This window comes from Olea europaea, chromosome 2, assembly GCF_002742605.1.
Source record: "Olea europaea var. sylvestris chromosome 2, O_europaea_v1, whole genome shotgun sequence".
NCBI lineage: Eukaryota > Viridiplantae > Streptophyta > Magnoliopsida > Lamiales > Oleaceae > Olea > Olea europaea.
This window is the reverse complement of record NC_036238.1, coordinates 64,507-78,536: the sequence shown is the minus strand read 5'-3', so window position 1 is coordinate 78,536 and position 14,030 is coordinate 64,507. Positions and strand designations below refer to the sequence as shown.

At 34.5% G+C, this 14,030-nt stretch overlaps 1 protein-coding gene and 1 non-coding gene across 2 annotated transcripts; one reads left to right on the top strand and one right to left on the bottom strand.

Moving 5' to 3' along the window:
* Nucleotides 1-871: 871 nt before the first annotated feature.
* On the top strand, nucleotides 872-944 carry TRNAR-ACG. Its single transcript has one exon. It is a non-coding gene; the product is annotated as a tRNA-Arg (tRNA).
* Nucleotides 945-9,120: 8,176 nt separating this feature from the next.
* LOC111407977 lies at nucleotides 9,121-11,795 on the bottom strand. Its single transcript, XM_023037713.1, has 5 exons — nucleotides 11,553-11,795; nucleotides 11,388-11,461; nucleotides 10,480-10,603; nucleotides 9,911-10,222; nucleotides 9,121-9,646 (listed from the first exon to the last, which is right to left on the bottom strand). The coding sequence occupies exons 1-5, from the start codon at nucleotides 11,673-11,675 to the stop codon at nucleotides 9,374-9,376; spliced, it is 906 nt and encodes a 301-aa protein (XP_022893481.1). The 5' UTR covers nucleotides 11,676-11,795; the 3' UTR covers nucleotides 9,121-9,373.
* Nucleotides 11,796-14,030: the final 2,235 nt, after the last annotated feature.

Genomic DNA, 14,030 nt, shown 5'->3' with positions numbered 1-14,030 from the left:
TTCATAAATTTGATTATTAAAATCACAGAAAGAGAAAGATAGTGAGCTCAAAATAATTAAGAGAGATATTGTAGAATTTTAATTTGATTTTCTCCAGCAGAAACGACACTACAGTAGAGTAATAGATTTTGATAAAATTAAGGTCAATTTGATTAAGTTGATTTTGAACTGAAAATTAGAAATAGAAAAATCATATTTTGTGGTTTGAACTAAATTAATTAATTAACAAATTTATTTAGAAAAAGTAAAATAATTTTGCTTATTTAAAATAAATAAATTAAAAAATTAAGGAGATTCGATTCTTATTCGGTTGTTCGGATCTTGGCCTAAAATCAGAATTGAATCGTACCCGTCGGTTCTTCAAATACCCATTCGGGTATTTAATTTGAGAAAAATCGTCAGGTTCGGTTCAAAAGTTTTGTCCAGCCCTAGGTAGGAGGTAGGGATGTGAACGTTTCAAAACTCGAGCTTGGTTTGAGTAAAAAAGGTTCAGACTTTTTTTGGTCCGAGTCGAACTGAACTTTTTCTTGGCCAAAAAATTTATACTTAAATTGAATTTTTGGCTCGGGCCTTATACCGCAGAGCTAGCTTGTTGCAGGCATCATCAAATTATTTATTTGACCCATGACAATACTCGAAAAACGCTTCAAAATGGTGCTAGGTAGAATCGAGTTGTGAGTCGGGCCGAGCCAAACCACGGACCATCAAAGTTCGCGAGCCTAATTGACACCCGACTCCTAATCGAAATCCCTAGTCGGGTGTGAAAGTCAAATCATGAGGAGAATGGTAAATAAATTTATTTATTTCGTTGTCTCTCGGCGTGTGAATATAAATTGTACAAATGAGTATTAAAGCGGACACTCACATCTACGACTCCGTGGCCCAATGGATAAGGCGCTGGTCTACGGAACCAGAGATTCTGGGTTCGATCCCCAGCGGAGTCGTCTTTATCTTTTCTATGGGTGTGATGAAATACAAATAAAAATTAAAATAAATTTTAATAATTCGTCTATGTATTGTATTACTTGGATATAAAACAGCAGATTTTATATTTGCTTTGTATTTAATATCCCAAATAAAAAAAAAAAAATAAAAAAAAAATATATATATATATATATATCCACGCATTTTATTTTAAACAATATAACAATTGATTATTCAGAATTCGTTGTCCATTAATTTGTGTAAATTCATATATAATATGATCTAATAATGAAATTAAATTGAGTTAAAATTTGCAATTACGAAAGTAGAAACTGTGAAGCTTGCATCATGAAATCCCTAACCCGACCATGACCAAAAAAAAAAAAAAAAATAAAAAAAAAATATATATATATATATATATCCACGCATTTTATTTTAAACAATATAACAATTGATTATTCAGAATTCGTTGTCCATTAATTTGTGTAAATTCATATATAATATGATCTAATAATGAAATTAAATTGAGTTAAAATTTGCAATTACGAAAGTAGAAACTGTGAAGCTTGCATCATGAAATCCCTAACCCGACCATGAAATCATGTTTTCTTGCATAGCAATAATCGCTTATAAATAAGTTGTTAGGAAAACTCACGATTTTCCTAATTTAGAATTGGCAACATATTAAAAACAATTATATTTGCTATTTAATTTAATTTAATAGGATGAAATTAAATGGTCTAATTTAGTATGTCCGTAGACTACTCAAATTGGTATGGGATAATATATAAAGATTATTTTGGTTATGGTCCTCAATATACCAAATCAGATAACAATTTCCCTTCTCCCCATCAAGAAGAGAAACGACTATCCCATTGAGAAATAAGACGATTTGGTTGAGGAAGATCACAAACCACCTCCCTTGTTCGTGTTCATCAGTACGTGGTCGATTGTCGTAGTAATTCTGCAACAGTAGGCAATTGTTCATAATGGATACAGGTATATAATTTGAATCCGCAAATCCTAATATTTGGCATGATGTTGATCCTAGGATCTTAGTTGTTTTGATCTAGGATTTTTTGGATCTAATTTTGAATATGATTTGAATTTGTAACAAGTGGTATCAGAGCAGTCATCATTTGTTAGATTATTAGGATTTGTGCATATTCTATTCGTATAATGTTTATATTATTTTTTGAATGAAATATTTGAATTTTGTGAAATTCCTAAAACTAATAAGTTTAAGAATTGTTCTTGATGCATAATGGATCTAGAATCTGGTTTCATATAATTGGGGAAAATACGGTAATTTTTTCAACCCGTCTATTTTTTTTTTTTTTTTGTGATGTTATCTTTCTCAATTGAAAGCCTTAATATGGTTCTCTTTGGATCATTTTCAACGTGACTACAGCATTGAATAATATATGACAAAATAGGCATCCTCTCAAAGTATTAAGCACATTTTTTTAGCATATTGATTGAGTGTAAATTTGTTAAAATCTGTCATTACGATACAGATTCTGACAGTTTAAGAATTGTGGACTAGCCACCTATTTTTAACTTTTCCTTCGGGAGTTTTGTTTTTGGGCTTATTACTTTTTTAATCTACGACTTTGTTTGACATTTTATTTTTTCATAATGGATATAGACTTCTGATGTAAAAAAGGGGAAAAAAAAAAAAAAAAAAAAAAATGTAATGAGGGAATTGGAAACCAACGGTGGCAGACATAAAAGGGAAATGGATTCAATTTGTTAAACCCATTTCTGAATTCATTTTTTTTTTGGATATAAAATAAATTCCAACTTTGGTTTTGATTATTACTTTGAATGTCTAGTATATTCAATTGAATTGATTAAAACAACATGTTGCCAAAGTAACCCTAGTTGTGTAAATTAATTTAATTGAAAATGCATAGATGTTTTGTGCGAAATCATTTATGCGAGCTGTGCTTGGCCCAAAGGAAGACACAGTTTGGCCAAACAACAATGTGCCTATGATGATAAATGTGTGATAATTATAAAGACTTTTCATGTGAACAATAGTCGGTCCAAAGAAAGGCTATTGTTTGACAGAACTAATTGTCAATATTTGATCATTGTACTGAGAGTATCATTTACAGTTAATTTCTTTGTCCAAAGATTAGGAATTAATGTTGTACTAGGTATCTTGAGATGGATCCCCAAATTTGGATTATTTGTGCATGTCTTATTTTTCTTATTTGACATGCTTGTTTATTTTGTTCTCTATATAGTTTCTATTGCTAATACTGCGAACGTCTCTGTTTAAGTCAGCAACATCCCAATGTTGAGTTAGATGAACTTTAAGGTTTGGAAAGAAGCCATGGAGATTGTCCTCGGCTGTATGGATTTGGATCTTACACTTCGTTCAGATCGACCCACTTCTACTCAGGAAAACCCCAATGAGGATAAAATTGAAAGGTGGGATCGCTCTGATCGAATGTGCTTGATGATCATGAAACGTTCCATTTCAGAAGCGTTTCGGGTCTCTACTATGAGAGCAGGAGCACCAAGAAGTTCCTTGAGGAAAATGAGCAATATTTTGCCAAGAATAAAAAATCGGAGGCGAGTAACCTTTTTGCTAAACTCGTTTCGATGAAGTATATGGGCAAAGGGAACATAAGGGAGTACATGAAGGAGATGTCTCATCTCGCATCAAAACTCAAGTCGGTTAAGTTGGAGCTGTCTGATGACTTGCTCGTGCACTTGATTTTGATCTCTCTTCCTACACACTTTGGGCAATTCAAGGTGAGTTATAACACTCAGAAGGACAAATGGTCCCTCAATGAGCTCATATCTCACTGTGTGCAAGAAGAAGAGAGGCAGCAGCGTGATAAGATAGAGAGTGCTCTCTTGGCCTCAACCTCTCAGAACAAGAAAAAGAAGAGAGCTAAGGATGTTACGGAAGGACCTTCTCAGCAGAAGAAGCAGGATAAGGAGTTTACCTGCTACTTCTGCAAGAAGTCGGGACATATGAAGAAGGAGTGTTCCAAGTACGCTGCCTGGTGTGTAAAGAAGGGTATGCTTCTTACTTTAGTCTGTTTTGAAGTTAATTTAGCTTCTGTACCTAAGGATAATTGGTGGGTAGATTCTGGTGCTACTACTCACATAAGTTTGTCTATGCAGGGTTGCCTGTGGAGCCGATCGCCAAGTGAAGTAGAAAGATTCATCTTTGTGGGCGATGACAATAAAGTTATGGTAGAGGCTATAGGGACTTTCAGATTACAGTTAAAAACTGGATTTTGTTTGGATTTGTTTGAGACATTTGTTGCACCATCCTTTAGACGGAATTTAATTTCTATTTCTAGTTTGGACAAATCAGGATTTTCCTGTTCATTTGGAAATAATAAAGTTCGTCCCTATCAAAATTTAAATTTTGTTGGTTCCGGTTATATGATTGATAATCTGTACATACTTGATATTGTTAGTTCCTATAACGAAATACTGCAAACAAGTTCACGTGGTACAAAGCGAAAATTAAGTGAAAATTTCGTCACTTTATGGCACAAGCGTTTAGGTCATATCTCTAAGCGGAGAATTCAGAGGCTTATGTCGGATGGAATTCTTGAATCCCTAGATTTAACAAACTTTGAAGTCTGTGTTGAGTGCATCAAGGGGAAAAGAACAAATATGAGAAAATTAGGTGCCGAGAGAGCTATAAACGTCTTAGAACTAATACATACTGATATTTGTGGCCCATTCCCTATTGCTTTTTGGAATGGAAATCAATACTTCATTACGTTTATAGACGATTACTCTAGATTCGGTTACTTGTATCTAATTCACGAGAATTCACAATCTCTGGACATTTTCAAGTCTTTCAAAGCTGAAGTTGAACTTCAACTTGGAAAGAAAATAAAGGCTATCAAATCTGACGTGGTGGTGAATACTACGGAAGATATGATGGATCAGGAGAACAACGTCCAGGACCCTTCGCTATATTCCTCAATAAGTGTGGAATTGTTCCGCAATATACCATGTTGGGCAAACCTAGCATGAACGGTGTTACAGAGCGACGAAATTGAACTCTTAAGGATATGGTAAGGAGTATGATAAGACATTCCTCCTTGCTAGAGCCACTTTGGGGAGAAGCTTTGAAGACCGCAGTGTACATCCTTAATAGGGTGCCGAGCAAGGCAGTTGCCAAAACCCCCTATGAGATATGGACAGGCAAGAAGCCTAGCATTATGTACTTTCACATTTGGGGTTGTCTAGCTAAGGCACGGCCTTATAGGCCACATGAAAGAAAACTGGACCCAAGGATGGTTAGCTGTTATTTCGTTGGTTACGCTGAACGCTCTCGAGGTTATAAGTTTTACGATCCCACATCAAGATCCTTCTTTGAAACGGGAAATGCGAGGTTCCTTGAGGATATTGAGTTTGGAGGGGAAGGAAACATAAGGAACGTTGTCTTTGAAGAAGAATCTGTTATTGACAGCAATAAGGTCTATGTACCTATTGTTGTTCAAGACACAGTTCTGGCAATAGATGACAATGCTCAGGCTCCTATCCTTGACATTGTTTTAGACCAAAACAACAATGAGATTCTTTCTTAAGCACCACCTATAGAACAAACTCAACAACCTCAAGAAGTGCCATTGAGGAGATCCACTAGGGAGAGAAGAAATGCGATTCCAAATGATTATATCGTCTTTCTTCAAGAACATGAGGATGGCGTTGGTTTAACGGAGGATGACCCGATCAACTTCCTTCAAGCCATGCGCAGTTCTAACTCTCATAAATGGATTGATGCCATGAAAGATGAGATGAAGTCTATGAAAGACAATGACGTTTGGGATCTCGTTGAGTTTCCTAAAGGAATGAAACCCATTGGTTGTAAATGGATATCTAAAACCAAAAGGGATTCAATGGGCAATGTCGAGAGATATAAAATTCGTCCAGTCGCTAAAGGCTTTACTCAAAAGGAAGGCATAGACTACAAAGACACTTTCTCTCCCGTATCTTCGAAAGACTCTTTTAGAACAATAATGGCACTGGACCACTGGTGGCTCATTTTGATCTAGAGCTACATCAGATGGATGTGAAAACTGCGTTTCTCAATGGAGACATTGACGAGACGATTTACACAGTACAACCAGAAAACTTTGTGTCAGGAGATCTAAAGTCTATGGTTTGCAAGTTAAAGAAATCCATCCGTGGTCTCAACAAGCTTTCTGTCAATGGTATCACAAGTTCCATCAAATCATCACCTCATACGGTTTTGAGGCGAATGTTGTCGACGACTGTGTATATCATAAGTTCAATGGGAGTAAATATATCTTCTTGGTATTATATGTTGATGATATTCTGCTCGTTAGTAGCGATATAAGCTTACTGCATGAAACCAAAAAATTTCTGATGAAGAAATTTGAGATGAAAGATCTTGGGGATGCCTCTTTTGTATTGGGTATTCAGATACTGAGAGATCGTTCTCGAAGTATCCTTGGACTGTCACAAAAGAGCTACATCGATAAGGTTCTGAGTAGATTCAGCATGAAAGATAGTAGACCAGGAGACACGTCCATCTCTAAAGAAGACAAGTTTAGTTTCAAACAGTGCCCCAACAATGATCTTGAAAGAAAAGAGATGCAGAAGATTCCATATGCGTCAGTGGAAGGGAGTCTAATGTACACTCTAATTTGTACTCGTCCCGACATAGCATTTATAGTGGGAGTTTTGGGTAGATACTTGAGTGATCCAGGCATGCAACATTGGAAAGCAGCCAAATGCGTGATGCGTTATTTGAGGAGAACAAAAGACTACATGCTTACTTATCGGAGATCAGATGATTTAGAGGTCATCGGGTTCTCTGACTCTGATTTTGCGGGATGTCAAGATAGCAGGTGCTCCACATCAGGCTACGTCTTTATGTTGGCTGGAGGAGCTATCTCATGGAAGTCTGCTAAGCAGACTCTCATAGCTTCTTCGACCATGGCTGCGGAGTTCATTGCTTGTTATGAGGCATCCAACCATGGAATATGGCTACGAAACTTTATCATTGGACTACGAGTGGTAGATGGCATTGACAAGCTATTAAATATTTATTGTGATAATAACTCGACGGTGCTTTACTCCAACAACAATAGGAGTTCGACAAAGTCGAAGTTCATTGACATCAAGTTTCTAGTTGTTAAGGAGAGAGTTCAAGATAGACAGATTTCTATAGAACATATATGAACAAATTTCATGCTAGCAGACCCACTAACTAAGGGCTTAACGCCTAAGGTCTTTCATGAGTACACTGCTCACATGGGCGTTATTTTCGAGGATATTCTGGCCTAGTGGGAGTCAATTTTATGTACTATATGTTTGTTTTAGACATTGAATTCTTTAGCCTTCTATAGAATAAAGTTGATGGTTTATGTTCTATATGTTTGCTTTACATGTTCTATGTGCAATGTTCGCATTGCATTAGGGACTTTGGAATGATCTCACTAAAGATTAAAGAAGGATCAGTTGGAAATAGGCATGTTTGAGATCACATTTCATGTAAATCTCCATGCTACTCATCCATATTTGATCTATGTCATTAAGTGTATTGATATGGTGATCATCGTGGTTTAATCACGATTGTATTGTGATGAAAATTGCGATGGTTCCATTATTAATATATGAGATGGACCTGATTGTTTAAAGAGAAGTCTAAGGATAAATAGCATACAGATGTGCCCCTAAAGAATCTGTAATATAATTGGTTGAGGAATAATATGTAGCCAAGTGTGAGATTGTTAGGAAAACCCACGGTTTTCCTAATTCAGAATTGGCAACATATTAAAAACAATTATATTTGCTATTTAATTTAATTTAATGGGCTGAAATTAAGTGGTCTAATTTAGTATGCCCATAGAATACTCAAATTGGTATGGGATAATTGAGTAGATACCGGGATATATTGCTCTAATTGGGGGATAATGGGAACCCTAATTAAGCAATATATAAAAATTATTTTGGTTATGGTCCCTAATATACAAAATCGCATAACAATTTCCCTTCTCCCCATCAAGAATAGAAACGACTATCCCATTGAGGAATAATGCGATTTGGTTGAGGAAGATCACAAACCACCTCCCTTGTTCGTGTTCATCAGTACGTGGTCGATTGTCGCAGTAATTCCGCAACAGTAGGCAATTGTTCATAATGGATACAAGTTTATAATCTGAATCCGCGAATCCTAATATTTGGCATGATGTTGATCCTAAGATTTTAGTTGTTTTAATCTAGGATTTTTTGGATCTAATTTTGAATATGATTTGAATTTCTAACATATGCTAGTTATAATCTCAAATTACATTTTGTCACCTTTCACTTTCGTTTCTCTAATGAGAAGACGCCACTTGCAGAAATTAAATGTGGAGGAAAGAAAGGAAGGACCAACTGATTTAACCGCCATTTGAATTATGAAACGACGACGTTCGAAGCCCTGCTTCTTAAGAGTCCATTTGAAATCGCTTTTCTCTTCACTTTTACAATGTCTGAATGAAAATTCTTTTAGATGCCATTTTCAATATGTTTTCTTTACAATGTTTTGTAAAGAATCTTGATCTGAAAGGTGATCCCAAAGATGAGTAGTACTTGATCTTGTTCCAAGCAACTATTAAGTTCTTAGCTTATCCCATAGAATATTTTGAGAAAACACTTCGTTTGGCTATCAACAATCTGGGACAAACGAGTTGGCTCTTATTCGTTTTGTTGTCACACGAGCTGAAGTCAACTAGTTTTGCCGATCGCTGGAAATACATCTGGTGACTGAGAGAAAATGCCTCTTGCCTTGATTGGCGATGGCGATGCTTGAGTGATGCAAATTTTTATCCTAGAGAAGCTATCTTCTTCCATATGGCACGAAATACATATTGCATTATGTGACTTTTAATTATGTCATTAAATACAATTTTTTTGCTGTATTTTATATGACATTACTTCTGTTTCTCATTGAGCTTACCCAGATTTTCTTATGGTTTAATTTGCAATAATTTGATAACTTGTTGGCAAGATAAGAAGAGTGCATTTTTCAACGTTGACCTTGTAAATGTTGCTTATGTTGGACCTGGAAATCTAATCATTTCACACTAATTTTAATACCGTGAAAATCTACCTTAACAAGTGAACATAACTTTCACGTTAAACTGAATTACATTAAGGCCCTGTTTGATCCACATTCTTTTTAAAAATAACACAGAAAGATCAAAGCTTCGATTCAATAGCACATCTCAAAATCGAAGAGCTGGAAGAAGAAAGTAAAGAGTGGAACTGAGTTCAGTACCCAAGCAACATTCATCACGTTTGAGATCAGTTCGACACTTTATAGATATACCATCCCAGTAAATTTACAATAAACACTATTGATCCTTCGGAACCTTAAAACTCACTAATTGAGCTGAAATAAAGATAAAAACCAGAATGGGATGCGAGAAGTTCAGAGCCATTGACTAAATCAAAGCAATGCAATGCTGCTCTCGCCACCCGGGGGTTTGCGTACACCACCAAAGTAGTCTTTGGATTCGACTTTGCCATCTGCAAATATATCACTGCCACTCATTTCTTTAAGCTTAGCCATACTCAATGACTTCTCAGCCGAACCTGGAGCAACCTCTCCCTTGAAAATGTTATTGCCTGTCAGCTCTGCAAACTTCTGGTTGTGAATTTTCTTTGAAGTCATGACCATGGGTTCGTCCCCAAATAAAATATTACTTGGACCTCCAGCAGGCTACAAAACACACGAAGAATTTCAAGCCGAGATATGAGAAGAAACACCAATTAGTGCTTGTTTCGTAGTGCTTTTAAGTGCTTATAAATTGGTCAAACATCATTTCTGACTACACATTCCTCAATACCCATAACTTTTATTTGTTTTTTTACTACACATTTCTCAGGACCTACTGCTTATAAGCAATTAAAAGCTTCGCCAAGAAAGCACCTAAGAGCACAAACAGCATGTGGATAGGATAAGAGGAAACATCAATTGACTCACATTTGAAACTTTGACAGATGTTCGTACAGTTCGTGGTGCAGGTTCACCCATATCTTTGATTTCTTTTGATTCCAAAGCCCGAGCTGCTAATGATCGAGGAAGAATTTCAGGTGGAGGGCCAAAAATATCATTCCCACTAAGTTCCTTGCATTTAGCATTTGACAGCGCCTTCTTAATCTTGCTCTCCGACTCACTTTCGATCGTTCCACTTAATTCTCGCTGTTTTGCAACCTCAGGAACAGTGGTTGGCTTCTTAGGAGAAATCTTTTCTTCAGTACTAAAGGAAATCTGGCTTAAACCATTCGTAGCTTGCTTAAAAAAAAAAAAAAAAAAAAAAAAAAAAAAAAAAAAAAAATTACAAAAGGCAGCATGCAAAGGCAACTAAAATAAATAAATAAATAAATAATGAGCTCGAGCCTCAATATTATGAAAAAAAAAAAATTAGTAAAAAAGTCTTTAAATTTTTTAAAAAAAAAAAAAAAAAAAAAAAAAAAAAAAAGAGTCAGAAAATGAGTATTTTGATTTCCTTTTATTCAGCACAAACTATGCTTTATAAATAATGTAAATACCTGCACAATGCGCACAGATGTTCGATTATCAGAAGTTCCAGATTCCAATCCCCCATTTTCACCATTGGCTGCAAATATTTTGCTGCCAGTCATCTCCTTTAGTTTATACCCTGAACAAGGCTTCCTGAAAGTAGCAAATACAATAGTTAATTAGAATTTAATGATCATGGAAAATATTTAATGTTTGTATCCAAACAACCTTAGGAATTGACGTAAATCCAAATCACAATTTGATGTGGAGGAAGTTACCCAGTACTGGACCATTTTGCGCATAATTACAACTCAAGAATACAGGATTGTTAAACTTTGACCTTCAACGGGAAGATTTAACAAGCCAAGAAACGAGAGATATTTTAAGTCGTAACTCCATTTTCTATTCTTCTATTCGCTGGTTCCTTTTCAAATCCACCTATTGAACATCATTCTAAACATGTTCTTTTCCTCTAGATTTTCTCCAACGAGGGAGGAACAATACGTCAAGTTGAAAAACCAGAACCAAACAGGGATTATCTGACTCCATCAACAGATCCCTAAAAACTTAAAAATCACAACTACTAATCCCCAAATGCACATCTGCACTCCATTTGGATTCAAAAATCCTTAAAAGAATACGGGAACTACTTTCGTAATTAATTTATCCACTTTCAGTTAATACTGCTTAAATCTATTATTGAATGGCACAACATCTAGTACACTGGTCTATGAAAGGAAATCGAACGGCATAACATAATGAACAAAATTTGAAAAATAATAATGAAAAAAGAAAAAACTATTTAGTATAAGTATTTAAGCTCCAAAAGCTCTAATAAGCATTTGATCCAATCCATTAGCTATAAACGAGTATATCAACACCAAATGAACAAGGGACCTTTTTTTTTTTTTTTTAAATCAATTTGCATTTTTATTACCTTCGATTAAGGCTATCAGCTTCTGCATCAGAGATCTGACCTCCAAACAGCACCTTACCGATTCCATCCGAGGGCTACTCAAAAAATTTAAAAAAATAAATAAAACTTAACATTTTGAGCAAAGATGGGATGACGTCAGTGGCCGGGAAATGACGTGATGCATACCTGATTAGGACGAGTGGCGAACCGGGTTACATTTCCGGTGGCAGAAGTGTAAGCCGGCGGGGCCTCTGACCACGTCAGGAGATCAGAGGTGTTTGTGTGGGACTTTCTCGTAGGTGTTGCCATTTTCTTCTCTCGCTAGCCTTTGAACTCAAATCTAAAAATTATATTTTTAGATAACTTTTTAAGCTAAAGATTTGGTTTTTGAAATTTTTTATCCAAGAATTTGGATTCTTTTTAATTTGCGTTTTGTGTCTGGTGCAGATAATTTGGGCAGGGCGACGTTTTTAGGGGTCCAGATTTTAAGGTTGTTTTCACACGTGTCATGTCCTCATGTGACATACGACTTTTTCCCCGTGTAACCAAATTTGAATTTGAATATGCCACGCGGTTGAAGAATCAATATTGTGCCCTTGCCCCCTTAAACTACTTGATTAAAGTCCAGTTTGGTACAAATTCTATAGAATATAATTTTTCAATTAATCTAGCGATACACAATGAGGTGTACCTAAGCGCTTGTTTGTTACAAATTTTAAACAAATTAAAATTAATTTTTTGACAATTATTTCACTATTCCAGCGATCATTTTTGAATTCTTCTCCTACAAATATGATCCATTTTATCTCTAACGCTCAAAAAATTAATTATCAAAATCCCTACCAAACAAACACTAAGTGTGTACACCTCTATATACCACTTGCACTACCGATAATTTTTTTCCAACTAAAGTCATACATTGTGGCCTCGTTTAGTACACATTAAGCCCCCGTTTGATCCCCATTAAATTCAATTATATTACATTACATTTTTCTCTCTCATATTTTCAATCACACAATCTTCCATAAAATAATATTACACGTAAATTGAAAACTTTTCCTTCTTTTTCAACCACTCATTTTTCTAAAAAATATTATTCCCTCCATTTTCATTTTCAGGTAATGGGGGTCAAATGGGGGCTAATGTAAAAATAAGAATAAAAAATATAATCGGCCCCATACAAGAGATAAAAAGTCAAATATGGTGATTTGATGTGATGAATAACGGTCATATTTTTCATTTTAATAGGCAAATAATGGAAAACAAATGGGGGATGTATTAATAAAATAAAATTTGTCATTTTTTAACCATACACTTTTCAAAAAACTTAACTTTTCAAAAATTTACATCAAACAAGTCTTGAGTGTTTGTTTGAGAGAAATTATTTAAAGTAAAAAATGATTATTTTAGAGAACGTGTAATTAGAAATTAGAAAAACATTATGAAACCACATAAAAATTTATTTTTATTCAGAAATTTCTACCCTTGAAAATAGAATTCTTTAAAGAAGTTGTCCAAGATATGATTATTATTTGTTGTAGGGTATTTTATGAAATATAAGTAAAATCCATAGTTTCAACTATATTTATTAAATTTTCTTAATGTATGTAAGTAAACATATCTTTCTGGGACGGGTGGAACATTAATAATTTCTAACACACAATATACTCGATGTACATGTCTTGAGCAATTTGTACAAATATATCATTTTTAGGTGGTCCTTGCTTCTTATTAGCATAATGATTTGAATTAATTGGCTGGTGGAGGAGTTTGGTGGAATTGATTTATTTCTATCCACTATGGTCCCGAATAGTCCTAATTCAATCGTGGATGTCTATGGATTGAATAGTATTAAAAATGTTGCAAGAAACAATCTCAATCCACTAGAGTACTGTGTATCGTATATGTTTGTTAGTATCTTCATACAAGTTTTCAAAATATATATTCCAAGAATGTTGAAATTCCAATGTACAAAAAATATTTATTAAGAAAATTGAAATTTTTTTAGGCAAACAAATGTCTCGATCCAATACTAGCTAGTATGTCACACCAACAAGATTAGGTTTAGAGACACAAGTTCAATCCACTTCGGGTGTAGCTTAAATTACAAATAAAATTTTTAAACCAAGGTAATGTCACAATATGAAAAATATTATATTGTTATAAAGCAGAGAAAAAGATAGAACAATACAAGAGAATTAAGAAAGAGTTAAAATTAAAGCTCTATATTCAATATATAATTAGGCTTAATGGAATACAGTTATCATTTACAAATAGTATTTAATTCCTATCCAATGGGGGGATTAAATTAGGTTTTTAGTAAATTTGATAAAAATTGATAAAACGTGTTGTTGAAAAATTTGTGGAGCCCACGAAATGTGTGATTAAAATTGATTTTTGATTTTGACTTAGATTAAAATCAAGAATTTAATTCATGCCAAACAAGGGTTTAATTTACAACATATCTGCTTCATTAAAAATCTTGTTTGTCAAAAATCCTATGAGACAAAAATATTAAACAAAGGAAAAAAGAGTACAGAAACATTTAAATTAATAAAATGTTATCTCGTTCAAATTTGTCAAGAAAATTCAATGGGACAAAAATTGACGAAAGAAAAATAGTATAGCTAATTTCCCTTGTGAAATACTTTGCCCCCATTATTT

Excerpts from the sequence above, each read along its gene's own strand:
- LOC111407977 (XM_023037713.1), bottom strand. The coding sequence starts at position 11,675 with ATGGCAACACCTACGAGAAAGTCCCACACAAACACCTCTGATCTCCTG. Across the intron at positions 11,462-11,552 it reads TCGCCACTCGTCCTAATCAG|CCCTCGGATGGAATCGGTAA; the intron begins GTATGCATCACG and ends TTTTTTGAGTAG. Across the intron at positions 10,223-10,479 it reads CATCTGTGCGCATTGTGCAG|CAAGCTACGAATGGTTTAAG; the intron begins GTATTTACATTA and ends TTTTTTTTTAAG.